This window comes from Bufo bufo, chromosome 4, assembly GCF_905171765.1.
Source record: "Bufo bufo chromosome 4, aBufBuf1.1, whole genome shotgun sequence".
NCBI classification, from domain to species: Eukaryota; Metazoa; Chordata; class Amphibia; order Anura; family Bufonidae; genus Bufo; species Bufo bufo.
Window position 1 is genome coordinate 508,961,946 of NC_053392.1, and position 26,923 is coordinate 508,988,868.

General features: G+C 45.0%; 1 protein-coding gene across 1 annotated transcript; it reads left to right on the forward strand.

Moving 5' to 3' along the window:
• Positions 1 to 842: 842 nt before the first annotated feature.
• Positions 843 to 26,342, forward strand: LOC120998829 (heme-binding protein 2-like). Its single transcript, XM_040429680.1, has 4 exons — positions 843 to 1,135; positions 14,194 to 14,323; positions 14,844 to 15,015; positions 25,979 to 26,342. The coding sequence occupies exons 1-4, from the start codon at positions 989 to 991 to the stop codon at positions 26,151 to 26,153; spliced, it is 624 nt and encodes a 207-aa protein (XP_040285614.1). The 5' UTR covers positions 843 to 988; the 3' UTR covers positions 26,154 to 26,342.
• Positions 26,343 to 26,923: the final 581 nt, after the last annotated feature.

Genomic DNA, 26,923 nt, shown 5'->3' on the forward strand with positions numbered 1-26,923 from the left:
GGATGGGGCGCTGCTTCAGTTTTCGCCTCAGGCAGCAGAAAGGCAAGGCGCACCCTTATGTTAACCTGCACATAGCTAGTCCTGCTTTCAGGCAAGCTAATTGTACAGCAATAGTGCTGACAGTTTGCTACAGTGTATCAGTCTGCAGTACAGGCATTACAATATAGTTACATATGCCACCTATAGAGCACACTTTTTGAGGTGGTCAGCTACATAGAAAAGGGCAGGTTGCAAATAAATAAATAATACAGACATTTACCTGCCTGGTTGATACTAAAAAGACTAGTCTTTTGGCATCTGTTGGGCACATGGGGGGAGATTTATCAAAAATGGTTTAAAGGAAAACTGGCTTAGTTGCCCATAGCAACCAGATTCCACTTTACATTTTTTAAACGAGTTCTGAAAAATGAAAGGTGGAATCTGATTGGTTGCTATGGGCAACTAAGCCAGTTCTACTTTACACCAGTTTTGATAAATCCCCCCCCCCCCCCATGGAGTTCACTTCTTGGTGCAAATGCTGAATGTACACAGAGAACCAGGGGTTAATATGAGCTTTGAAAATAAAAGAAATGACTTTGGGAACATTGCCTCATCTTTTCAGTATGTGTTCTGCCTGCACATTATCTGTACAGCACTGCCAAACACGTTAGTACGAAATAAATAATCCTAAATAAAGCTAAATAGATAATCGGATAGATTCTTTGCTTAACGCTATTCGTTTTACCTAATTTTTCATTATCTTCCAATGTTAATCGGCGATAGCTACAGAACATTGCAGTTAGATAACACAGGGGCACCTCACGTGATGGGGGGAATAGTGAGTTATAAAACCCCGCACACATCCTCAGTGTTGTCTCCACGTGAGGGCGGTGGGAGAAGACTCCAGGCCTTACTTTTAACTTGCTGATTGGGAAAGTTACACAAGCCTGCTCCACCCATATCCACCTCCTATATCAGCAGCTGAGCTCCTCCACAGACACATCCAGTCATGGAGATGAGGAGAAGACTTCTGCTGGGGCTGCTCTCTGTACTGGGGATTGCCGTGCAGGCGTCTGATGTCTCCAGTCAGAATAAGTTGCCTTCATTCTGTCGTAGTTATGATTGTCCAAAGTACCAGCTGGTGAAACAATATGATGTAAGTACGGGGAAGGGGCTGTGGGTGTAGAGGGGCAGATTTCATGGTTTACTCCTTGTTCAGTACTGCAGCCATCATGTGTAAAGCCTCATTCACATGTCTGTGCTCAAATCCGTGAGCAGGTGGTCAGTGATGCATCCGTAAAGTGATCCGTGTGCCCGTTTTTTGCGTTTCACTGACACTGAACAGCTGATATATATAATTTATTTTTTTCAAAGTCTCTCTTCTTAATCTGTGAAATATGGATGCAACACTGTTGGTATCCGTGGTTTTCACTGACCCATAGACCGTGATGGATCCGTGAACATGGACAAAATAGATCATGCATCTGTGCTAAAATCACTGACGCACGGACCTTGCTAAAACACCGATGTCTGAATACACAGGTTATGAATGGGGACGAAAACTGATGTGTGAATGAGGCTTAATGACTTGAGTTGAAAGTTGTGAATTCACTTGCACTTAGGGCTCATTCACATGACCGTATATATCTTGCAGTCTGCAAAAAACGGATTTTATTTTTTTTCTTCTGCAAAAAAAACTGAATGGACACGGAAATAAAATGGATTCGTGTGCATGACCCCTTAATGTTATAAAACAGGCATGCTCAACCTGTGTCCCTCCAGCTGTTGCAAAATACAACTCCCCATCATTTCATTCCTGGACAGCCTATAGCTATCAGCCTACAGAAGGGCATGGTGGGAGTTGTAGTTTTACAACAGCTGGAGGGCTGCAGGTTGAGCATCCCTGTTATAAAACAACCAATCCTCTTTGCCGCTGTGTAGGGATGAGCGAACTTATGTTTTCAAGTTTGGAGTACAAAGTTTTGGTTCAGGTTATCTAAGAATTCGTTATGGTCTGTGGTAGCAGAAGCCATAACGGAATTCTTAGATACGCCGACCTTGAAAAAAGTTTGCTCAACGCTACTGCTGGCCCATCCTAGTCTATGGAGCACATATACTATACTATAGTGTTTTGTGTTTTTTTTTTTTTTTTGTTTTTTTGTTGTTTTTTTTATACTAAAAAGTCGTGTCTGTGAGAAGAAAAAAAAAAAAAAAAAGCGCGTCCATGCTTCACCTGTAAATCGGTATTTGGTTTGTGTGTCTGTTTTTACCCTCTGTGTATTATCCTTAATCGATGGTTGCTGCTCAGCTGAAAATGGCAAAATTAATTTCACGCAAGACTTTGGTGAATTTAATTCGGTATTCATTTCTGCATCTTTAAAGGATAACTGTCATATTTTCATAAAAAAAAAAAATACATTTTAGCATATTACTGCTGCAGCAGCATTAGGCCGAAAACTAGGTGTTTGAATGAATCTACTTTGGATCTATGGTCCGAAGCTATAAGTCTACTGGTCTCAGTTGTCCCCCCTTTTGCTGCTGTAGTATATGGCTAATTTACTATAAGACATGCACATTGTCAAAAATTAAGTGCGCATATGGCGGTCTGTGCGCCCGCCTCCAGGTAAAAAAGTTGTAAACTTGGCTGGTCTTCTGGCCCTTCACATGTCACCACTCTGTCCCCATCCTGCCCATCTGTAGTACTTGGTAAAAATAAAGTCTGCATGATAAAATATTGAAGAAAGGGATGCAAATGAGCTCTTAACAAGCTCTGCCTCTAATGCCACCAGTTGTAGGACAGCTATACTATAAGCTGCCTGCAGATGAGTTGCTGGCTTATTTAATATCTGAGTCATGTCTCAAGACCTATCTAAAGGGTTGAACACTGACTTAAAGGGGTTGTCTGAGGTGTGTGGGTTTTTTTTTTTTTTTTTTTTTTTTTATTCTTTCTATGTTTCTAACTAGACAAATGTAACAGCTTTCCAATTAACTCTCTCTCCAGTGGCTGGTTTCTCAGATTTCATTGAGGGTCATATGACCTGTGATGTCAACTTCTCTCCCTGCTCTGATAATGTTCAGGCTCAAGCCTAAGAGATCTGTACATGAGGCGTCACTGTGCTGGTCACGCCCCCCTGCACTGCCGGCTGCTGCTTATTGCTCTCTCCTAGGATTCTTAAAGGGAACCTGTCACCAACCAAAACCATCCCAAGCCACCAACAGCGTGTTTCTGATGCCTTTCTTCATGAAGGCAGATGCAAAATCACAGAAATATAGTGGCAAATATGGGGGAACTGCTCAAACACTGTAGCCTGTTTCTCATTGGGGGAGCAGTCCGACCGCATGTGGACCGCAGCAAACTACCATCCCCAGCAAAAGATGAGTACAATGGAGGATGCCGGCGCGGTCCACATGCACCACAAAGGCATCCTACAGTCACAGCAAAGGGGTGTGGTTACCATGACTTGAAGCAAGGAGGCCACTGCCCCCTTGACTTCAAGCATGTGTGGAGAAGCACGCCGAGCAGGGGATAAAACATTTTTAGTACTTTTGCTGCATCTGCCTTCAGGAAGAAAGGCATCATCAGAAACACACTGCTGGCGGCTTGGGATGGTTTTGGGAGGTGACGGGTTCCCTTTAACCCCTTCAGCTGCACAGACTCAGGGCTGAAGTGTTTACTGTGTAGCTGCAGGCAGTGAGGAGACAAATGCTGGGCACAGGAGCTGGAGAGGTTCTCCAGAGCATTGCAGGTAGGGGCAAAATCCTGTGTGTATTAGGAGTGCTGTTGTACAGCTGGGACTTGTAGTCCTACACACACACAACATGCTGCGGAGTCTCCCAGCAGACAGACATGTCACTCAGGGCAGCACTTGTATTCACTCTCTTAGCAGTGCAGGGGGAGGGGCAGAGATTGTTTTTGCACGTAAACAAAGGGCCAGAAGAGAACCAGGGAAGTGAGGAAATAGTTTGTGTGTTAGGTTTTTTTTTTTTTTTTTTTTTTTAGTCCTGATCAAAAGTTTAAGACCACTTGAAAAGTCATATTTAGCATGGCTGGATCTTAACAAGGTTCCAAGTAGAGCTTCAACATGCAACAAGAAGAAATGAGTGAGACAAAACTTTTTTTGAGCATTCAATTTAATGAAAACGAATAAACTGAAACGGGCTGTTTTTCAGCTGATCAAAAGTTTAGGACCACACCTCCAAAAAAAAAAACTGAAATCCAACTTCCAAACATGAACTCAGTAATGAGTAGCTCCACTGTTATTGTTTATAACTTCCAAAATTCGTTTTGGCATGCTTGCTGCAAGCGTTTCCATTAGGTGAGTGGGAACATTTCTCCAAGTGGTGAAGACGGCCGCACGAAGGCCATCTACTGTCTGGAACTGTTGTCCATTTTTGTAAACTTCCCTTGCCATCCATCCCCAAAGGTTCTCAATTGGATTTAGATCAGGGGAACACGCAGGATGGGCCAAAAGAGTGATGTTATTCTCCTGGAAGAAGTCCCTTGTCCTGCGGGCATTGTGTACTGTAGCGTTGTCCTGTTGAAAAACCCAGTCGTTACCACACAGACGAGGGCCCTCAGTCATGAGGAATGCTCTCTGCAACATCTGGACATAGCCAGCGGCCGTTTGACGCCCCTGCACTTCCTGAAGCTCCATTGTTCCACTGAAGGAAAAAGCACCCCAGACCATTATGGCGCCCCCCTCCACTGTGGCGCGTAGAAAACATCTCAGGTGGGATCTGCTTGTCATGCCAGTAACCTTGGAAACCATCAGGACCATCAAGGTTAAAAAAAATTCTCATCAGAGAATAAAACTTTCTTCCACCTTTGAATGTCCCATGTTTGGTGCTCTCTTGCAAAGTCCAAACTAGCAGTCCTGTGGCGTTCAAGGAGACGAGGTATTTGAAGACGTTTCTTGTTTTTAAAGCCCTTCAGTCTCAGATGCCGTCTGATGGTTATGGGGCTGCAGTCAGCACCAGTAAGGGCCTTAATTTGGGTCGAGGATTGTCCAGTGTCTTGACGGACAGCCAACTGGATCCTCTGGCTCAGTGCTGATGAGACTTTTTTTGGGGTCTTTCACTTGACTTTTTTGTTCCATAACCCTCAGGATCATTTAAGAAATTCCAAATGAGTCTTATTGCGTCCCACCTCAGCAGCGATGGCGCGCTGTGAGACCCTGCTTATGCAGTTCAACAACCCGACCATGTTCAAAAAGAGGTTTTTTTGCCTTTGCCATCACAACGTGTGACTACTTGACAGAAAATGACAATGAATCCACATTGCACAGATTTGGCCCTTTAAAGGCATGTGGTCCTAAACTTTGGATCAGCTGAAAAACAGCCTGTTTCAGTTTATTTGTTTTCATTAAATTGAATACTCAAATGTTTTCTCACTCCCATTTCTTTTTGTTGCATGTTGAAGCTCTACTTGGAATCTTAAGATCCAGCCATGCTAAATATGATTTTTTTTTTTTTTTTTCCCCATTTTTTCAAGTGGTCTTAAACTTTTGATCAGGACTATATATCACTCACAATCAGATGTACAGTGCTATATTTTTATTTATTTTTTTTCTCCATAACTCTGACAACTCCTTTAAGGCTACTTTTACACTAGTGTTTCTATTTTCTGGTATTGAGATCTGTCATAAGGTCTCAATACAGGAAAAAAAACTCTTCCATTTTGTCCCCATTCATTGTCAATTGGGACAAAACTTAACGGAATGCTCTAAAATGCATTCTGTTCCGTTTAGTTGCACTCTCATACCAGAGAGTAAACCACAGCAAGCAGCGGTTTTCTTTCCGTCATGGGATGTGGCGCAAGACAGATCTGTCATGACCCACAATGCAAGTCAATGGGGACTGATCAGTTTTCTGACACAATAGAAAACTGATCCATCCTCCATTGACTTTGGCCTCATGCACACGACCGTTGTTGGGTTCCGTGTCCGTTGTTCCATTTTCCGTGATTTTCTGCGGACCCATTGACTTTCAATGGGTTAGTTAAACTCGGAAAATGCACCGTTTGTCGTCCGTTATCCGTGTTTCCAGTCCGTGAAAAAAAATAAGACTTTTTTTTTTTTTTTTTTTTTCACGGACAACTGTTCGAGGACCCATTCAAGTCAATGGGTCCATGAAAAAACACGGATGCACACAAGATTGTCATCCGTATCCGTTTTTTTCCTATCATTTTCAAGGCAAACTTGACTTAGATTTTTTTTTTTTCACTTTTCATGTCTGCTGATCCTCCAAAAAGGCACACGAAAAAAAAAAAACTGAAACGGAACTCTGTTTTGCGGACCGCGAAAAAAATACTGTTGTGTGCATGAGGCCTTTCAATGGAGATGACTGATCAGTCTTGGGCATGTTAAAGATAATACAACCGGATCAGTTCATAACTGATGCAGACTGTTGTATTAGAAAGGCTCCATTCACACGTCCATGTGTGTTTTGTAGATCCGCAAAACACTGACATCGGCAATGTGCGTTCCGCATTTTGCGGACTGCACATCGCCAGCACTTAATAGAAAATGCATATTCTTGTCAGCAATTGCGGACAAGAATAGGACATGTTCTATTTCTTTTTTTTTTTTTTTTTTCGGGAACGGAATTGCGGACCCGCAATTCCAGATCCAGGCAGCACATCGTGCTGCCCCATAGAAATGAATGGGTCCACAATTCCGTTCCGCAAAATGCGGAACAAAATTGCGGACGTGTGAATGGACCCTAACGGAAGTGTTTTTGCTGAACCCTGCCAGATCCAGCAAAAACGCTAGTGTGAAAGTAGCCTTATAGGACAGAACCAGTGATGAGTAGGCATGAGTGAACTTGTGTCTTCAAGTTTGGCGTTCGACTTATTAAAGAATCCTGCTTTGGATTCCGCTACCACGGACCATAACGGAATTCTATGATGGCATGCTCCACTGAAGCCTATAAGAGGCATTCCGTCATAATAGAAGTCTATGGCCAGCATGAGAATTACTTACCGGTAATTTGACTGACATCCATGACAGCACCCTTCTAATTCTACCCCCCCCCTTCTTTCTTCTTTTATCACAAGCATCTTGTTGATGAGCTTTTCTTTAGTTATCGCTGGGTGTGCAGGAAAATAAAAAAAGGTGTTAAACATACAAGCAAGAGCAAGGACTGGTCAGACCGGTAAGGCTACTTTCACACTGGCGTTTTGGCCTTTGATGCATTCTGAGCGGATCCTTTTCCATTCAGAATGCATTGTTTGCCTCCGTTCCATCTCCATTCCGCTTTGGTGTCTGTCTGACGAAACGGAGCCAAAGTCAATGGGGGCGGATCTGTTTTCACTGGCACAATATAAAACGGATCTGTCCCCCATTGACTTTCAATGGTGGTCAAGAAGGATCAGTTTTGGCAGTGTTACAGATAATGCAAACGGATCCGTTCTGAACGGATGCATGCGGTTGTATTATCTGAACAGATGCGTTTGTGCAGATCCATGACGGATCCACACCAAACGCGAGTGTGAAAGTAGCCTAAGATATGGAAGGTGGTCTCATCTCTGGAAACTACTGAATGAAGGAGTGGCTCCTCTTGTTTTATATTTCTGGGTTGCCTGTCCTGGGAGGTGGACCCTCTATCCTGGTGCTGTCATGGACTTTGGAAAATCATATTACTGGTAAGTATCATTTTTGCAGCAAAAATGCATGTGTTTATTAAAATATTAGCATTTATGCTGCATTTCCTTTCATCAAGAAAATGCATGAATGTAACTTGAAGGGGTTGTCTCACTTCAGTAAGTGGAATTTATCATGTAGAGAAAGTTAATACAAGCTACTTACTAATGTATTGTTGGAATCCATATTGCTTCCTCTGCTGTCTAGATTTTTTTCCCCATTACGTTATACACTGCTTGTTTCCATGGTTACAGACCACCCTGCAATCCATCAGTGGTGGTCGTGCTTGCACACTATAGGAAAAAGCATCAACCTCTCTGGTGGCCGGGACCATAGGAGCACACATAGGCTAGTGCTTCTTCCTATAGTGTGCAAGCACGACCACCAATGCTGGATTGCAGGGTGGTCTGTAACCATAGAAATGAGCAGTGTATAATGTGAAGGAAAAATTAATCCAGACAGCAAAGGAGACAATATGGACAATCTCTATACATTAGTAAGTTGCTTGTATTAACTTTTGCTACATGATGGATACCACTTACTGAAGTGAGACTACCTCTAAGTCTGCTGTGTTTTCCCTTGCTCAAAGGAAATGCTGGTATGTTGCATACAAAAACTGGATTTTTTTTTTTTTTTTTTTTTTTTTTTTTTTTTCTTGGCAGACAAAATTCTGCACAGCCATGGTGTGGCAGCACCCAAAGGGTACGGCCACATAGTCAGGTTTCTTATGGCAGTTTTGGAAAAGCAAAAACCAGGAGTGAATTAAAGTATCCTTTACACTTTCTCTTTTAAAGGGGTTGTCTGGGTTCATGGCTGAACCAAGATATATCCCCTTCTCCCAGGCAGCCCCTCTGAGTGGAGCATCGGAGCATTGCATGCTCTGATGTTCTCCTCTGCCCTGAGGACAAGGGCAGTGCTAAAGCCCACCCATTAGTGTCAGTGACATCGGGCTCACTGCTAGGCTGAAGCCTCCTCCTAGCATTCCCATAGTGAGACCCGGTACATCACTGGATCTGCTGAAAAAGCCTTTGCCCTGCGCTGATGCTCGACTCAGAGGGGCTGCCTGGGTCAAGAAATGGTTATGTATGGGTTCAGCTCTGAACTCGGACAACTCTTTTAATGATCCACACTGGATTCCAAAACTGTATCCAGAAACCTAACTGTTGTGCTACCCTAAAGAAAAAAGGAGATTTATCAAAACTGGTGTAAAGGAAAACTGGCTTAGTTGCCCATAACCAGATTCCGCTTTTCATTTTTCAGAGCTCCTTTGGAAAATTAAAGGTGGAATTTGATTGTACACCAATTTGATAAATCTTCCCCAATCTTTCCGGCGCTGCAAACCAATGAAAACCACAGGAGCTGGCGGAGGCAGATGTTGCGTTGTTTCACCCTTTAAATTAAAATGTAATATACTGAAGTTAAAACTGCTGAGCATGCTGAAGTTCAAAGCATGATGTATAATATCTAAAGTCACACTTCAAATGAATCAGACGTGCTGTGTATGTTCACACCAGCGGCTTTCCACTGACCATGGGTCTATGAAAAGTAATAGGGACATGGGCCACCGTGATCCATAACATGGACCAAATGCTCCCATAAGTCTGGGTCTGTGAAAAACTACTGCCAGTGGTGTTACAGACCATTGGTAGGAGATGCTATGAGAAATGTTTAGTTGAGTAGCGCCCGTGGAATATGGCTGAAACCTGACACAGACCAAACATGGATTTTCCATGGATCTTGAGCTGACACCAAAATGTGAATGAGGAAGCCTGGTGTGAGAAACTCCAGTCCAAACTCTCCACTAATGTGCCAAAATCTGGTTGAAATGGTATTGCAGCATAAAATGTAAGCGAAATCGCTTAATAGGAAAATGAGTCTTAGGCCTCCTGCACACGGCTGTTGTGGTTCCATTCCGTGCATTGGGGACCGCAATTTTTGGTCCCCAATGCACGAGCAACGTCTGTTCGGCGGCCGGGACGGATCCAGACCCATTCCGTGATCCGTCCGTTCCGAAAAAAAAAATTGAGCTATATATCTTTCTTCCAGAGACGAGCTGTACTTTCTAATGGCACCACTCTTGCATTGGAGGTAGTGGGAACCTGGAGAAAAATTTCCAAATGCAGAAAAAAAAAAAAAATTACCATACTTTCATGGGCCATATTTTTATGACTTTCACTTTGTGCTAAAACTGACCCATGCCCTTTAGGGGATTCTTTAGGGCTGTACAGTTGCACTAATACCACAAGTACATAGTTTTTCTTGTCATTTAATAGTGAAAGAAAATATATTTACTTTTTTTTTTTTTTACCCCCCCCCCCCCCCAAGGATCTAATAAACTGTAATAGTCAGATTGCCATTTCTATTCAGCAATTTAAGCACTTGAATATAGTGAATGTTCTATCTAGCAATATAGTGCTGCAGGCCTACATTGGAATATACCTGTGTAAGGCTTGGTAGTTTCCATAAGAGCTCATGCACACAAACAAATATTTTTCCATGTCTGCCCTGGGTTCTGGGGATCGGTCTGCTTGTTGATCTGAGAGATGTGGCGGACAAATGTGTTTTTATTTTTGGACCGATCTTGGTCATATGAATCTGGCCCAACGCTGTAGCACACAATCAGCAGTAACGTAAAAAGCTCCTAAGGGTGAGCCAGGTAGGTGGGCACATAGGAGGAGACTTATCAAATTGGTGCAACCTACAACTGGCTTAGTTTCCCATAGCAACCAATCAGACTCCACCTTTTTTATTTTTCACTGCTCCTTTGTAAAATAAAAAGGTGGAATCTGGTTGGTATGGGCAACTAAGCCAGTTCTACTTTACACCAGTTTAATAAATGACCCCAATAGTATCACAGCCTCGTTAGTAGTGGGGTCTTTTGACTCCCACATACTGTCGTCCCCTATCTTGTGCTGTTTCTATCCTCCCCTTTCAGTGTACCAGTGGTGCTTACCTGCATCCTGGTTGGTCACCTGTGTTGTGGCACGAGCAGGTTCCAGCTGGTTTGGTATCTGGGCAGATTTCATGGATGCTGTTGACTGGTCCTTGCTATCCAGTGGTGGGAAGTGGCCTTATAAATTTTAAGGATTTATTGTGGTAAGGCAGAATTTTAATTGGGCTGAGAAGACAGGAGATCTGCACCCACACGCCGTTCACTTCCTGGATTCTGGCTGGGGGTGGGCTTCATCTTGATTGAAGTCTTCTCCCGGCTGCGCCGCATGCTGGTCTGAACGCGCATGCGCCATGGTGACTTATTCCTGGCCAGTATAGTACAGAGCCGGTAGCGAGCGGCCCGGCCGGGAGAAAAGGAGTCTTCTGCACAAGCGTGGCCACCGGGATTCTGGAGAAGAGCGGTGGCCGTAACCAGGGGAGACCAAATGACAACAATGAGGTAAGTGGGGATGAATTTTATCCTAAATGGTGGGAATTTGTTAATCAAATATTTTCAAAAATTATCACTGTCAAATCATTAACCGATTTAACAGTGATCATTATGATGGGAATACCCCTTTACTACACTGCTCAAAAAATAAAGGGAACACTTAAACAACACAATGTAACTCCAAGTCAATCACACTTCTGTGAAATCAAACTGTCCACTTAGGAAGCAACACTGAGTGACCATCAATTTCACATGCTGTTGTGCAAATGGGATAGACAACAGGTGGAAATTATAGGCAATTAGCAAGACACCCCCAATAAAGGAGTGGTTCTGCAGGTGGTGACCACAGACCACTTCTCAGTTCCTATGCTTCCTGGCTGATTTGGTCACTTTTGAATGCTGGTGGTGCTTTCACTCTAGTGGTAGCATGAGACTGAGTCTACAACCCACACAAGTGGCTGTTAGTGCAGCTTATCCAAGATGGCACATCAATGCGAGCTGTGGCAAGAAGGTTTGGTGTGTCTGTCAGCGTAGTGTCCAGAGCATGGAGGCGCTCCCAGGAGACAGGCCAGTACATCAGGAGACGTGGAGGAGGCCGTAGGAGGGTAACAACCCAGCAGCAGGACCGCTACCTCCGCCTTTGTGCAAGGAGGAACAGGAGGAGCACTGCCAGAGCCCTGCAAAATGACCTCCAGCAGGCCACAAATGTGCATGTGTCTGCTCAGTCAGAAACAGACTCCATGATGGTGATATGAGGGCCCGACGTCCACAGGTGGGGGTTGTGCTCCACAGGTGAGAACGTTCTGCTGCCTGCAACATCCTCCAGCATGACCGGTTTGGCATTGGGTCAGAAATGGTGTGGGGTGGCATTTCTTTTGAGGGCCGCACAGCCCTCCATTTGCTCGCCAGAGGTAGCCTGACTGCCATTAGGTACCGAGATGAGATCCTCAGACCCCTTGTGAGACCATATGCTGGTGCGGTTGGCCCTGGGTTCCTCCTAATGCAAGACAATGCTAGACCTCACGTGGCTGGAGTGTGTCAGCAGTTCCTGCAAGACGAAAGGCATTGATGCTATGGACTGGCCGTCCGTTCCCCAGACCTGAATCCAATTGAGAACATCTGGGACATCATGTCTCGCTCTATCCACCAACGTCACGTTGCACCACAGACTGTCCAGGAGTTGGCAGATGCTTTAGTCCAGGTCTGGGAGGAGATCCCTCAGGAGACCGTCCGCCACCTCATCAGGAGCATGCACAGGCGTTGTAGGGAGGTCATACAGGCACGTGGAGGCTACACACACTACTGAGCCTCATTTTGACTTGTTTAAGGACATTACATCAAAGTTGGATCAGCCTGTAGTGTTTTTCCACTTTAATTTTGAGTGGGACTCCAAATCCAGACCTCCATGGGTTGAAAAATTTGATTTCCATTTTTAAATTTTTGTGTTTTTTTTTTTTTTTTTTTGTTGGCACATTACACTATGTAAAGAACAAAGTATTTCAGAAGAATATTTATTTCAGATCTAGGATGTTATTTTGTGTTCCCTTTATTTTTTTTGAGCAGTGTATTTTTCTCTATTTTCCCCCAAAGCAATGTATGAACCTGCTCATTTCCTCCTGCTCTAACAGGCTTCTTGTAGCTTGGATACAATGTTATGTGACAAGTTCATTGGTTTGATTTAACTGAAGTACAATTATATGGATAGAGTATATGCTTTTGAATTGGAAGTAAAATTTAAATTGCTAAATTTGTTACTCTTATTAAACATTGTGCCCTACTAAAAATGTTGTCTTTTTATAGCTGTTTAACCCCCTTAAGGACCTCCACCACCGTATATGTACAGTGAAATTCCGGTCCCTAAACATGGCGCCTGCTCGCATGTGATGCCGGGTTTCTGCTATTTTAAATAGCGGAAACCCGCGGCACATGTGGCTGATCGCATACATTTTATCCTTCAGATGCCATGGTCAAATGAGACCACGGCATTTTCAGTCTGAAAGCTGAAGTCACGCACTTCAGCTCCAGTAACCTTACTGAAATAGCCCGTTCGGTGCCTATTTCAGGAATATAGGAATACAGGCCACTAGGTGGCAGCGTTGTATTGGTATAGTGCAAACTGTGTTAAATGATGTCTATATAGCAATCAATGAACACAATGAGCAATCTAATGATTGCCAGTTGTAACCCAAGATGACTTAAAGTAAAAAAAAAAAAGAAAAAGTTTTTGCTAATATAAAAAAAGTACTTAACCAATTAAAAAAATAAACCTCATGGGTATCGCCACATACAAAAATGCCCATACAATTTTAAAATATAACAATATTAATGGCATACGGCAAATGGTGTAATCGGGGAAAAAAATATAGCAAATTGGCTGTTTGTGACTTCAACTACCCAATAATTTTATTTTTATTAAAGTGCTCAGTCACACACACTTGAAATTGGTACCACTGAAAAGAACAGATTGTCCCGCAAAAAATGAGCCCTCACACAGCCCCGTACACAACTACAAAAAAGTTGTAGGGGTCAGAATATGGTTATAAATTTTATTTTTTTTTCTCAAATGTTTTAATTTTTTTGGTATTAAAACGCAAGAAAAAGATAAATGCGTGGTATTGCTGTAACCGTACAGATAATGAATCAATTTTACCATATAGTATACAATATAAATAAATACCTTTTTTTTTTAATCAGAATTGTGCTTTTTCCCAATTCTACCCCATTTGGAATTTTTTCTTTTTTCTTTCTTTCACTTCCTACTATATGGTATGCAATCGTAAATGGTGCCATTAGAAAGTACAACTTGTCCTGCAAAAAAATAAGCCCTCATAAGGCTGTGAATGGAAAAATAAAGTTAGGACTATGGGAAGGCAGGGAGTTAAAAATCCATGAAGTGTTTAAGACAGTAAATCCATTATAAACCAGCAGCAGTCTGTCAGTTACTCTGCTTTTGCCTGTCTCCAGCAATACCTTCGCCTTCCTTCTCCATAGACTTCTATGTAATTTGATTGTTCAGTGAGCAGGCAGCCCATCTTTCCTGAAGATGGATTTGACCAGTGAATCCAGAGTTTACGAGGGAGGGGCAGGAGATGAGTTTGAAAATCTTTCTGATATGGCAAAGGCTTGTATTTGTATGTACTATCATTCATGGAAAAGTTCTTTGTTTTTCTCATTGAACTCTTACATTTTCAGGACTTTGAACTTCGTCAGTATGAAGAAAGTCGTTGGGTGACAACTTCACTAAAGCAGGACATATTTGGCATGGGGATTATGATCAGCTTCAACCGTCTGTTTAAGTATATCTCTGGGAACAATGCTGAAGGTATGTTGTCCTCTTATATAAGGCTCTGCTCTCATCCATATTGTGGGCTTCTGTGTCTTACATCGCTATTCTTGACATCCACAGATCCAATTGTAAGCAAATGGTGACAGGTCTGACATGGAGTTGCTCCAAACGTTAATGGCCAAAGGCCATTCAAGGATTCCAAGAAAACGATGGGGCATCCTAGTCTCTAGAACAAAACTATGCCATTCTTTTCTTCCTGACACCGGTCATATAAATGAAATCTGAACTTGCGTTCAAGCTTAGCTTGAGGCAACTTGGTGTCATAAATTTTATATAACAAGCAAAAAAAAAAGCAGAACTGTAAGGAAAACCCCTTGTTCTGTAAGTCAACTACTGGAGAGCAATAGGCACATAATGTTCCTCTCTCATACAAGAGGTACTGATATTTTATCTGCCCACAGTGAAGGGTTTTGGAGGCTGTGTCGGCAACATGGTGTTAAAACATGCTCCAGTGTTGGTAAAATGTCTCACTTTTCAGTCTGTTTCCTTTTTCTAGGGCTGAAGATAAACATGACAGTACCCGTGATAACATATGTGCCATTAAAACAACCACCTGCTGATAATTCCACAATGTCCTTCTTTGTGCCACATGCTGTGGAGAATCCTCCAAAACCTACAAACCCTGAAGTTTACCTGGATACATATCCTGCAGCTTCTGTATATGTCAAGTAAGTCACTACTAGTTCAGGTCGTCCATTTGTTCTGTTATATCAAGTAATATTTGGGGGAAGTCGCATGACAAGCGAATATCCTGATTGTGCTTAAGACAAAAAAACAAGCCATTTCTTATGCCAGCACATCAAGCAACGGACTGTAATGGGTTTAAAATCATGTTTAAGGGCCCCCACTCACATAAATGGTCTGCCTTTTTTACCATTAAATTCCAGAATAACCACTTTTTGTCTGTTTTTATTAGTTTATGGCCTTTCTTTTTTGTTGTATTTTGCAAACGGTGGGACTGCCAACTGGTGCAGAGATATAGATAGAGATATATATAATATATATATCTCTATCTCTATATTTTTTTTCCCTTTTTTAATGACTTTTCAATTGGTCTTATTAAAAATGGAGCCATTGTCAAACGGTTAACTGTTTGTCTATCTTTATGAATGGTACTTTCACTTTAATAACCCCTATTAGAGATGGCCTTGCGGTCGTTTTGCGGCGAACTTTGTACGTTGACTATTCACCGAAGATGTGACAATATGGCTATGTCCACCGGCGCCATTCTTTTGCATTGTGCTGAACTTTGACCCATGACACATCCATCAGGTGGGAAAGGACAGCCAATTGGGATGTTTCAGCACATGATTATAGCCCCACCCTATCAAAGAACCCAATCTGGCAGCCATTTTGCATTCTGTGTTTTGCCAGTGTAGGGAGAGGTTGCTTTGTGGAGCAGGGACAGGCTGTTAGGGACACCAAATGCTAGCTAATAGGGTCACAAAAGTCCTTTAAGGACTGGTATGGGTGTGATATACTTATAATATACTTTCTAACATAGAAAGTATATAGTGCATCTGTATTGTGCAGCAGTTGTGTGCGGTTCTGCTGCAATACCGCAGCTATATAGAGGGACAAGCGCTATTGGAATAATTATTCGCAACGGGTGTGATATACCTGTTGCCCCCCCCCAAAAAAACGGAGGGATTTGATATGCCTGCTTCCACAAAATACTGCTCTTCTCTATGAACAGGGCCATTTTGAAAATGACAGGCAGAGGAAGAGGCAGGCCTTTCCATAGGGATCGGGCAGGTGCACCAGGCTGGAGTTAAGTGGGAGACAAGGCGCGTGCAATTACATCACAGGACGCACCAGAGTTGGTTGAGTGGCTCACTCGCCCTTCTGCGTCTGCACCCTCCTCACCCTCTGCTGTGTGCACCCCCAAAGACACCACCACCATAGCCCCTCCACTTGAGTTGGAGGAATTTTCCCATCCAGTCCCAGACCTTACCGATGCGCAGCCATTCTTGGCATCGGATCAGGAAGAGGAGGTAGCAATGGCCGCCACCCAGTAGTCTGAAGACTGTACCCAGATCAGCCCAAGCAGGGAGGTCCCCACTGTTGCTGTTTACTCCAAGATCTCAAATGTCCGTGGGGGTGAAGGTGACAGTGACAATGATGTGTCAATTGATGTGATGTGGGTGCCCACAAGAGGAAGAGGAGGGGAGTTCAGAGGAAGAGACGAAGTGGCAGATGGGGTGGAGAAGCAGGCAGGGCACAGAACAAAAAGCAGACTGCAAATGTATTGTCTACAGTCACTTCTGGTTCTCCCAGGACGCCAGCACATGTCTCCAGTGTGGGTTTTTTTTTTTTTTTTTTTACGTGTCAGCTGCTGACAATAGTGTTGACATCTGCAGCCTGTGCTGTCAACACATAAGTCGTGGTAAACCCAATACTCGCCTAGGGACGACGCCTTAAGAAGGCACCTGGCCTCCCATCACTGAGCCCAGTGGAAGCAATGTCGTCAGAACCCGCAAAGCCACACTCCCGATGGGGCCGGCAGCGCGGTTGCAGATGGATGCGATGACCGCGAAGGGCTGCTGTTTGTGGATTTGTCTGTCGATGCGAATGTTCCTGTCTTTTCCTCCGGTCAGAGGGCTGCTGACTGTCTGGCGTTCTTGCCACGTGCGGCAGTTTAGCACGCTACTTTTATTTTTTTTTGGGGCGCTTTAATTCCCCTGTTAATGGATGGAGGCAGCCTGATGGTGCAGGGGAGTTTGGAAGCGCTTCCCAGGGCTTGGATAACCATACGCGTTGTAAAGGATTACAGCCTGCCAGGGTTTAAATGTCCTCATCAGGTTGCATTAAAAAGGGCCGGGGTCCAGGATGTCTTGCGGCAGGTCTTGCCTTCTGGCCATTTTAGAAGCTCTTACACTGCCATGGCTCGCCTTGCTGACGTTCAGCGGCGACACCATCTGCCCGTCAGATGTCTGATTTGTGACAGCCCCACATGCTGGAACTCCACCTTGTATATGGAACTCTTGGCTTGACCCTCGTCAAGTGTCCTGTGCAAAAGAATGTTCAGCTCAGCATGGTTGATCATGACCGATAAGCACACTCTCCTAGCTCCCACCAGTGTGGACTACCTAACATTTCTAAAAATGAATGAGGAGGAGTTCAACACCTGTGACTACCACGTGTAATTGAATTTCCTCATGACAGCCCACACATCTGCCACCACCCAGAACAAAGAAACACTACAGTCGTGTGAATGTAGCCTTATTGTGAGCCAAAACTAGGTGGGGGTCAAAAACACAGAATAGGTGTATATCTTTCCAGTCTACCTTCTCTTTGTAGGCTTCACTACAGTTATGTCGAGCCAAAATCAGAAGTGTGGAGTCTTTGGAAGGTCTTTATTCTGGATGATCCCCAGTCGTAATGCACCGACTCTGGGTTGTCAAGTCTTCAGGTCTGGGACAAGTGGGAATGGAAGGTGCCTTCCTCATAAACCCTTTAACAAGTACCATGCCCTCCTCTCCTTTCCTAAATCCACCACCGTTCCCACCTCCCCTTCCTATGTAAACTTTTTTAATTTTTTTTAATGCACAGAAGGCCCCGGCTTTGCATGGGTATATTTTATCTGTTTCATTTAGTGTTTGTGTTAAGATATCGACAGTATCCTCTAACAGTGACCTCCACAGCGCCTTGCCCCTTTTTAAAGCTGACCTACAGCAGTGAAGAAAAATGGCTGGGTTGTTATGGAAACCTGGTGTAAAACTATGTGGAGACTAAGGGCCTGCGAGCATCTATTGGCTGATTGTCATGTGACCCTGTGTATGGCAGTTGGGATATGAGGAGAAAGACCTGCAGGCTTTTTCATGTGATGTGCCATATTAGCATTTTTGGGAATATCTCGGGAACGGTATGTCATAGAGCTGAGACCACGTCTAAAACCTTCCTGGACACCTGATGTACTTGTGTTCCAAATTTTGTGATTAGTAAATGCAACAGTGCAGATTGCTTTAGTGGACACACACACACACACACACACACACACACACACACACACACACACACACACACACACACACACACACACACACACACACACACACACACACACACACACACACACACACACACACACCTTTTATGCATTATTTATATATATATATAATGCCAAAAGTTTGGACACCTTCTCATTCAAAGAGTTTTATTTTCATGACTATGAAGGCATCAAAACTATGAATTAACACATGTGGAATTATATACATAACAAACAAGTGTGAAACAACTGAAAATATGCCATATTCTAGGTTCTTCAAAGTAGCCACCTTTTGCTTTGATTACTGCTTTGCATTCTCTTGATGAGCTTCAAGAGGTAGTCCACTGAAATGGTTTTCACTTCACAGGTGTGCCCTGTCAAGTTTAATAAGTGGGATTTCTTGCCTTATAAATGGGGTTGGGACCATCAGTTGCGTTGAGAAGTCAGGTGGATACACAGCTGATAGTCCTACTGAATAGACTGTTAGAATTTGTATTATGGCAAGAAAAAAGCAGCTAAGTAAAGAAAAACGAGTGGCCATCATTACTTTAAGAAATGAAGGTCGGTCAGTCAGCTGAAAAATTAAGAAAACTTTGAAAGTAAGGGCTATTTGACCATGAAGGAGAGTGATGGGGTGCTGCGCCAGATGACCTGGCCTCCACAGTCACCGGACCTGAACCAAATCGAGATGGTTTGGGGTGAGCTGGACCGCAGAGTGAAGGCAAAAGGGCCAACAAGTGCTAAGCATCTCTGGGAACTCCTTCATTTCAGGGGACTACCTCTTGAAGCTCATCAAGAGAATGCCAAGAGTGTGCAAAGCAGTAATCAAAGCAAAAAGGTGGCTACTTTGAAGAACCTAGAATATGACATATTTTCAGTTGTATAACACTTGTTTGTTATGTATATAATTCCACATGTGTTAATTCATAGTTTTGATGCCTTCATAGTCATGAAAATAAAGAAAACTCTTTGAATGAGAAGGTGTCCAAACTTTTGGTCTGTACTATATGTGTGTGTGTGTGTGTGTGTATGTATATATATATATATTTTTTTTTTTATATTTTCCCTAGTCTCCATGACAGCACAAACTGAGATTGCCTTCCTCTGATAGGACAGGAAAAAGCACAGAGGTTAAAACCTCTCCTGTCCTGTCAAGGAAGGAATGTCAGAGGTGCTGGGAGCTATTCTGGGTTCCCTAGTCCTTTTTTTTTTTTTTTTTTTTTTTTTTTTTCTCTCTCGCACGCTGCTATTGCGGGGTGTCATATGAGAGACCAGAGGTCGGTTCCGGGGTCCGGCTCTTCCCTCCTCCAGGTGCGGTCTATGCCCGGGTCACCCTCATTCATGGTGATCCCGGCGAAGTTCCCTCTGCGGCGGGCTTGAAGTAGGGCGGCTGGAGCGACGCTATGACGCCCTTCCCTCCAGTCGCCAGGTGATGACATCAGATGCCGGGAGGCGTGGCCAGCATCGTGACGTCACGGAGGCCGGCGCCAAATTCAAAAAGGGACGCCGATTCGGACCGCTCTGATACCTCTACGATTCACCCTACCTGCTGACAGCAACGTAAGTGGACGGGAGCTGATAAGATGAGCGCCCCTACCACCACTAGCTCGGGTCCTGAGCCCCCTACCACTCTGGGCGGTGTGAGTATCCTGCTGGCACCTTTTCGTATTGCATTCTTTTTCCCTGCAGTGGTTGACCCTTTCCTCCCTTGTGTGTTGCAGGGAGAAAAGGAGTCTACCTCCTCTGTTAAATCCAGACCCAGGAAGTGTGGCGTCTGTTCCAAGCGCCTTCCTTCCTCAGGGTCCAAGTTACTATGTAAGGACTGCACCTCTACCGTGGTGAAGGCGGAGTCCTAGTTTTATGGAGGAGATCAAGACTCTGGTCAGAACAGAGGTCCAATCAGCGTTGGCCGCTAGGGACCCCCCCTGCCTCCCCTATACCCCAGCCCTGTCAGGGCCACAGACCACCCTCCTCCAGAGGCCTTGACTACTCTGGGAGTGACCTGGACTCGGCCGACTGTTTTGTCAAATGTGGGGACTTCTACTAGATCTCAGGAATTGGAGGAAAGTAGTGAGTACAGGAGATTCCTCTTTAACCCAGAGGATATAGAAGAATTGATCCGAACCATCAGGGCCACTATTAAGATGGAGGTCCAAGTCAGTCCAGGAGGAGATTTTTGGGGGTTTAGGGGAGAGGCACAAATCGGTGGTCCCGGACAACGTCCAGAAGATGATACGGGCAGAATGGGAGATGCCAGAGAAGGGTTCCTTTATCCCACGAGGCCTCAAAAGGAGATACCCCTTCGACGAAGCGGACTGTGCCGACTGGGAGGCCATTCCCAGGGTGGACACTCCCCATTGCTAAGGTAACAAAACAAACGGTCCTTCTGTTTGAGGGCGCAGCTCAAGGACCCTCTAGATAGTAAAGCCGAGAGTCTGCTCAAGAGAACCTGGGAAGCTACAGCAGCTCTCCTAAAACCGGGAGTAGCAGCGACGTGTGTGGCTCATACACTCGCAGTGTGGCTTGAACAACTAGAGCACCATATAGCGAATAAGGCCCCTTGGGAGGAGATCCTGGACAGTATTCCTCTTCTGAAGAAGGCCACTTTCTTCCTTGCCGCTGCAGAATCGGTTAGGCTATCTGCCCGCACGGCGGTCCTGTCCAATACCACCAGACGGGTACTGTGGCTTAAGGCCTGGTCGGGTGATACCGTATCAAAAAACAGGCTTATATCTCTACCCTTTCACGGTAAATACGTGTTCGGGTCCAACCTGGACAAGATCCTTAAAACGCCACGGACCGTAGGAAGGGCTTTCCAGAGGACAAATCCAAGTCCAGGATACAGGTTTTTTTTTTTTTTTTTGGAGTCCCCAGCAGGATCCCAGGGCCGATAGGAGGAGCCGTGAGGGTCGTGGATTTACGAGAGGCGGGAGAGTAAAGTGTGTGTGTGTGGTTTTTTTTTTTTTTTTTTTTTCCTCTTAATCCCAACAGGGGAGATCCCTCTCCCTCTTCATCAAAACAATGACATCATCCCGGTCGGAGGAAGGCTTAGCTCCTTTCTAGGGGTTTGGGAACAAACAATCACAGATCCATATATATTAGGCATCGTAGAACATGGCTACACTATAGAACTGGATTCCCTTCCTCTGCAGAGGTTCGTCCTGACCAAGCTCACTGGGGGCAGTAGAAGGGGTCCCTGCCGGAGAATTGGGGAGGGGTCACTATTCCCCCTTATTCCTGGTCTGGAAATCGAATGGCAATTTTCGGACCATCATAAATTTAAAACCCCTGAACAAACACATCACCTACCACAAGTTCAGGATGGAGACTGTCAAGTCGGCGGTGAAGCTCATCAAAAGAGGGTCTATGATGGCTACAATAGACCTCTCCAACGCATACTTCCATATCCCAATACAGGTCCGTTCCAGAAGATATCTAAGGCTCGCGGTGGAGCAAGGCGGGACAGTTTGCCACTATCAGTTCAAGTGCCTCCCGTTCGGCATATCATCGGCACCCTGCATGTTCACCAAGGTTATGGCGGAGATCGTAGCCTCCCTAAGCAAGGAGGGGATAATAATCGTCCCTTACCTAGACGACCTGCTAATGGTAGCGGAAACCTCAGAGAGGGAGAAGTCCGACATGTCCCCAGACCATCGGAAGGTATTCCTGAGTATTCTCTTGGATGCAGCTCTTTAAAAATCCTTTCTCCCTCCGCTAAAGGTACAGAAGCTGAGGTCAAGGGTCCTCCACTTCACCAAGAAGTCCCATTACTCAATAAGGCAGTGCATGGAAATGCTGGGCCATCTCACCTCCTGCATCCCTGTGGTGGCCTGGGCCCAATTCCATATGAGACCTATACAGAAGCTGGTTCTAAAACAATGGAACAGGTATCAATCTTCCCTGGACCAAGGGTTGTCAGTGTCCCGGGACGTGAAGGATTCACTGGGCTGGTGGCTCAAGAACCTTGAAACGGGAGTCCCATGGAGGCAGGAGGATGTGCTTTCCCTCACAACGGACGCCAGCTCTTGGGGCTGGGGGGCCCTCACGGCCTCAGACTTTTCAGGGGATTTGGTCCGAGGACCAGAGAAGGATGTCCTCCCACTACAGAGAACTCCGTGCGGTTTGGGAAGGCCTCAGGTCCATCCAAATACAGGCCAAAAATCGCCAGGTCCTGGTCCATTCGGACAATTCTACAGCGGTGGCGTTTATCCAGCACCAGGGAGGAACAAGACACGGTCACCTCCAGAGGCTCTCAGACCGAATCTTCTTTTGGGCAGAAAAGAATCTACAATCCCTTGCGGCAGTACATCTGAAGGGATCCCTGAATCTCCAGGCGGATTACATCAGTCGGCAAAGTCTGGATCCAGGCGAATGGTCTTTTGTCTCAGACCGCCTTCCAACAGATTCGGGATCGTTGGGGGAATCCCACCCTAGACCTGTTCGCATCAGCAAAGAATCGCAAGGTTGGGAGTTTCTTCTCCCTCAATCGAAGAGACCCATGTGTGGCAATAGATGCTTTTACCCAGAGCTGGACGACTGGCCTAGTCTACGCCTTTCCCTCGATTACCAGTAATCCCAAGAGTGCTCCAAAAATTTCAGTCTGAAAGGTGCAGACTGATTCTGGTGGTCCCATTCTGGCCCAGGAGAAGCTGGTTCGGGCTCCTCGGGGCCCTCAGCCCGGAAGATCCCATCAGTTTCCTGCCGGAGGAGGGTCTTCTAACCCAGGGTCCCATACCGCACCCCAATACCAACCTCCTTAAGCTGTCCGCCTGGATTCTGAGCAATCCCTCTTGCTAGGGCTCTCTGAAAGAGTAGTTAAGACCCTCTTACTCAGTAGGAAGTCCAACACCTCCAAAGCGTACCTCAAGGTTTGGAGAAAGTTTGCCTCCTGGGGCGGAGTCGGGTTCAACCAGTCCACCCCTAATATCCCTCTTATCCTGGAATTCCTCCAGGATGGGCTGGATTTGGGTCTTGCTCCTAACACATTACGAATTCAAGTGTCTGCTTTGGGGGCCCTCTATAATACCAGCCTTTATGAGGTCCCCTGGGTAGCAAGATTCCTGAAAGCGGCAGATCGCCTAAATCCCAGAGTGAGGAATATGGTCGCTCCATGGAACCTCAACACTGTCCTTTTGGGGCTGTCGGATGTTCCGTTTGAGCCTCTTCTCTCCCTATCAAGTGGCTCACTCTGAAAACCATCTTCCTAGTGGCCATATCCTCCGCACGGAGGGTTTGCGAGCTCCAGTCTCTGTCCATACAGGAACCCTTGCTCAAGGTGCTAGACAAGCTCGTTTTCAAATTGGACCCCTGTTTTCTCCCCAAAGTGGTCTCCTCCTTTCATAGGTCGCAAGATATAGTTACCCGGTCTTTCTTTCCTAACCCTAAAGACGAGCAGGAATCTAGATTCCACACTTTAGACGTTGGGTGTTCAGTTCTTCATTATTTGCACGCCACAGAGGAATGGCGTATCGATTTTAAAAATTTAGTTATCCAATTTGCAGGTTAGGGTAAGAAGGCAGCTAAGAGCTCTATACCCCGCTGGATTAGATGCACCATCTCAGAGGCCTATAAAGCCTTTTGGCAAGGAGGCTCCTACATCCCTTAGAGCCCACTCAGTTAGATCGGTCTCCACTGCTTGGGCTGAAAGAGCCTCTGCTTTGTTAGAACAGATCTGCAGGGCAGCTACCTGGAAGGGGGCCCACACCTTCACCAAGCATTATAGGGTGGATGTGTTTGCTGACGAGGACTTGGCCTTTGGACGTAAGGTCCTAGGTGCTGTAGTCCCCCCCCCCCCCCCAAGTTACTTAGTTCTCAGTTTGTGCTGTCATGGAGACTTCCAGGAAACTGGATTACCGGTGAGTGTGTGTGTGTGTGTATTATTTATATATATATTAGTGTGTGTATTCAAACCCCAGTCATGTTTGGGCCTCTGCTATGGCTTTGCCTCTCCTCCTCTTTGCTGGTACTGTATTACACTATGATTCCCCCCCCCCCCCCAAGGGTATGACAGTATAATAGGCACAGACTCTCAAGAACAGGGCTTCATATGACTGCTGCATTGTATGGAGAGGTGCCTCTCAATTTACTTCTGTGGGGAAATGGGAACCGTGGTATGCCCTGCATCTATTGGAGTCCTGTGGATATACCATGAACGTCTTGTCTGCAGTCCTATGTAACACCACAGATAACAGTGATTTTTCTCTCAGTGCAGATAATATAGTAGATTGCTATTATCAGGACGTTACAAGGGGTGGGCACTATGGCTTGAAGTATGCTCTATCCTTTCTGTGGAGCCACTGAAGGGAACCATGGATGCGGGCAGCACATGGTGTGCTTCCGCATATTTTCGGCCCCATTGAAATGAATGGGTCCGCACCCGTTCCGCAGAACGGGTGCGGACCCGTTCATACAGCTGTCTGAATGGGCCCTAACACTTTGCTCATGTGTTAGCAGATTTCTGCTGTTTCAATGGAGAAGAGGTGTCCAGAGCAAGGATATAGCAATGACCATTTGAAGAACTAAGTCTATAATTGTACAGATTAAACTTGAAAAATTAGAATATCGTGCAAAAGTCCATTTATTTCAGTAATGCAATTTAAAAGGAGTTGCATTAATGCAGCTTAAAGGGACACTGACAGGCCCAATTAGCATATTTAGGCATATATGTCAGTACAGGTCTTATAAAGTCTATTAAAATCATCTAAGTATCCCCCCTGTCCACCTTATAAATACTGAAATATTAAGTTTTATAACCTGCTTGTCCGGTCACAAATCTGCCCAAGAGGCGGCGTTTCATCTGAAAATGCGCCCAGCCAGCCGCTCCCAACTGCCGTCTGAAGCCCCGCCCAGCTCATCAACATTCACTTCGCTGGGCGGCGGCTACAACTCTCCCGACTCAAGTGCCCGGCGCATGCGCATAAAGCAGGGGCTGCAGCGCTCTGTGTACGCAGGCGCGATGTGACCCCGGCCGGGCGCATGCGCTGAAGATTGGACGGAGGACGTGCCCAGAGGATCGAATGGGCTGTGCGCAGAATCTTGAGTCGGGAGAGTTGTAGCCGCCGCCCAGCGAAGTGAATATTGATGAGCTGGGCGGGGCTGCAGACGGCAGTTGGGAGTGGCTGGCTGGGCGCATTTTCAGATAAAACGCCGCCCCTTGGGCGGATTGGTGACCGGACAAGCAGGTTATAAAACTTAATATTTCAGTATTTATAAGGTGGACAGGGGGGATACTTAGATGATTTTAATAGACTTTATAAGACCTGTACTGACATATATATGCCTAAAATATGCTAATTGGGCCTGTCAGTGTCCCTTTAAAGTTAGAATTTTGTGAAAAGGCTCAATATTGTAGGCTCAAAGTGTCACTCTAGTCAGCTAATTAATCCATACCCCCTGAGCAAAGGGTACCTCAAAATTCAGACTTTGGGGTTTCATAGGCGGTAAGCCATAATCATCCAAATTATACCAAATAAAGGCTTGAAATATCTCGCTTTGCATGTAATGAGTCTCTCATATGTTAGTTTCACCTTTTGTTGAATTACTGAAATAAATGAACTTTGCACGATATTTAACTTTTTGGAGTTTCACCTGTATACCATGTATATCTCCTCTGCTGGATGTCAATGTGAACTTTATATTTTCAGGTCTTTTGGAGGATATGCCCTAAACAAAGCATATGGTGATCAAGCTAAAGCCCTAGCAGAGAACCTGAAGCTCCTTGGTCTGCAGTTTGATGATACAAATTTCATACGTGTTGGCTACAATTCTCCTTTTGAACTTTCCAACCGCCACAATGAAGTGTGGTACATGGCAAAGTAAACTTCTCTCAGCATTGGGGACTTTATCATTCCTCTGATGCTCAGCCCTGAATGTAATCCCCATATCTTGTAATATTTTGATGACCAGGACATGTAACAAATGGCTCTTGTTAAATTTTCCACATTGCCTTGTATGTTATCATGGATGTGCTGTTTTGGTAACTGATTTTTGTAGCATTAAAATATTTGTCTAGTATGGCTTTTTCCTTGTTTATATACCTGACAATTTACTTTCTATATACATTATTAACCCCTTCAACCACTGTGACATACCTGTACGTCAAAGTGGTAGACTGAATGGATGTAGTGGGCTGTGTAATGCAGCAGGCACCCAGCGGCAATGACTGGTAACAGTGATTCCGCCGAACCTCCCCCCTTGACTAGTACAATCGACAGGAACAAATTTGCATACGAGGGCGCACAAGACTCCTTCATCGCAGTTCCCTGGAGCCGTAGGAAGAAAGACCCCCCCCCCCCCCCCCCCAACAGGAAGAAATTATGGGTCAACACAAACTTAAGTTAAGACATAATAAATTTACGTTTACCGTTCTCCATATTGGCGGTCTGTAGGAAGAAATGTGCAGCCTTCAAGCCATCTTTGTGTCTAATTGAGATATACAATGATTCGACATCACACGTCGCAATCAGGTTCAAGTTGAATCTCCTCCACCTTTGTCAAGATGTCTGTGGTGTCCTTCAAATACGATGGGAGCTCCTCCACTAAGGGATGCAAGAAAAACTCAACATATTTGCAAATCGGGTCGTTCAAAC

Excerpts from the sequence above, each read along its gene's own strand:
- LOC120998829 (XM_040429680.1), top strand. The coding sequence starts at position 989 with ATGGAGATGAGGAGAAGACTTCTGCTGGGGCTGCTCTCTGTACTGGGG. Across the intron at positions 1,136-14,193 it reads AGCTGGTGAAACAATATGAT|GACTTTGAACTTCGTCAGTA; the intron begins GTAAGTACGGGG and ends TTACATTTTCAG. Across the intron at positions 15,016-25,978 it reads GCAGCTTCTGTATATGTCAA|GTCTTTTGGAGGATATGCCC; the intron begins GTAAGTCACTAC and ends TTATATTTTCAG.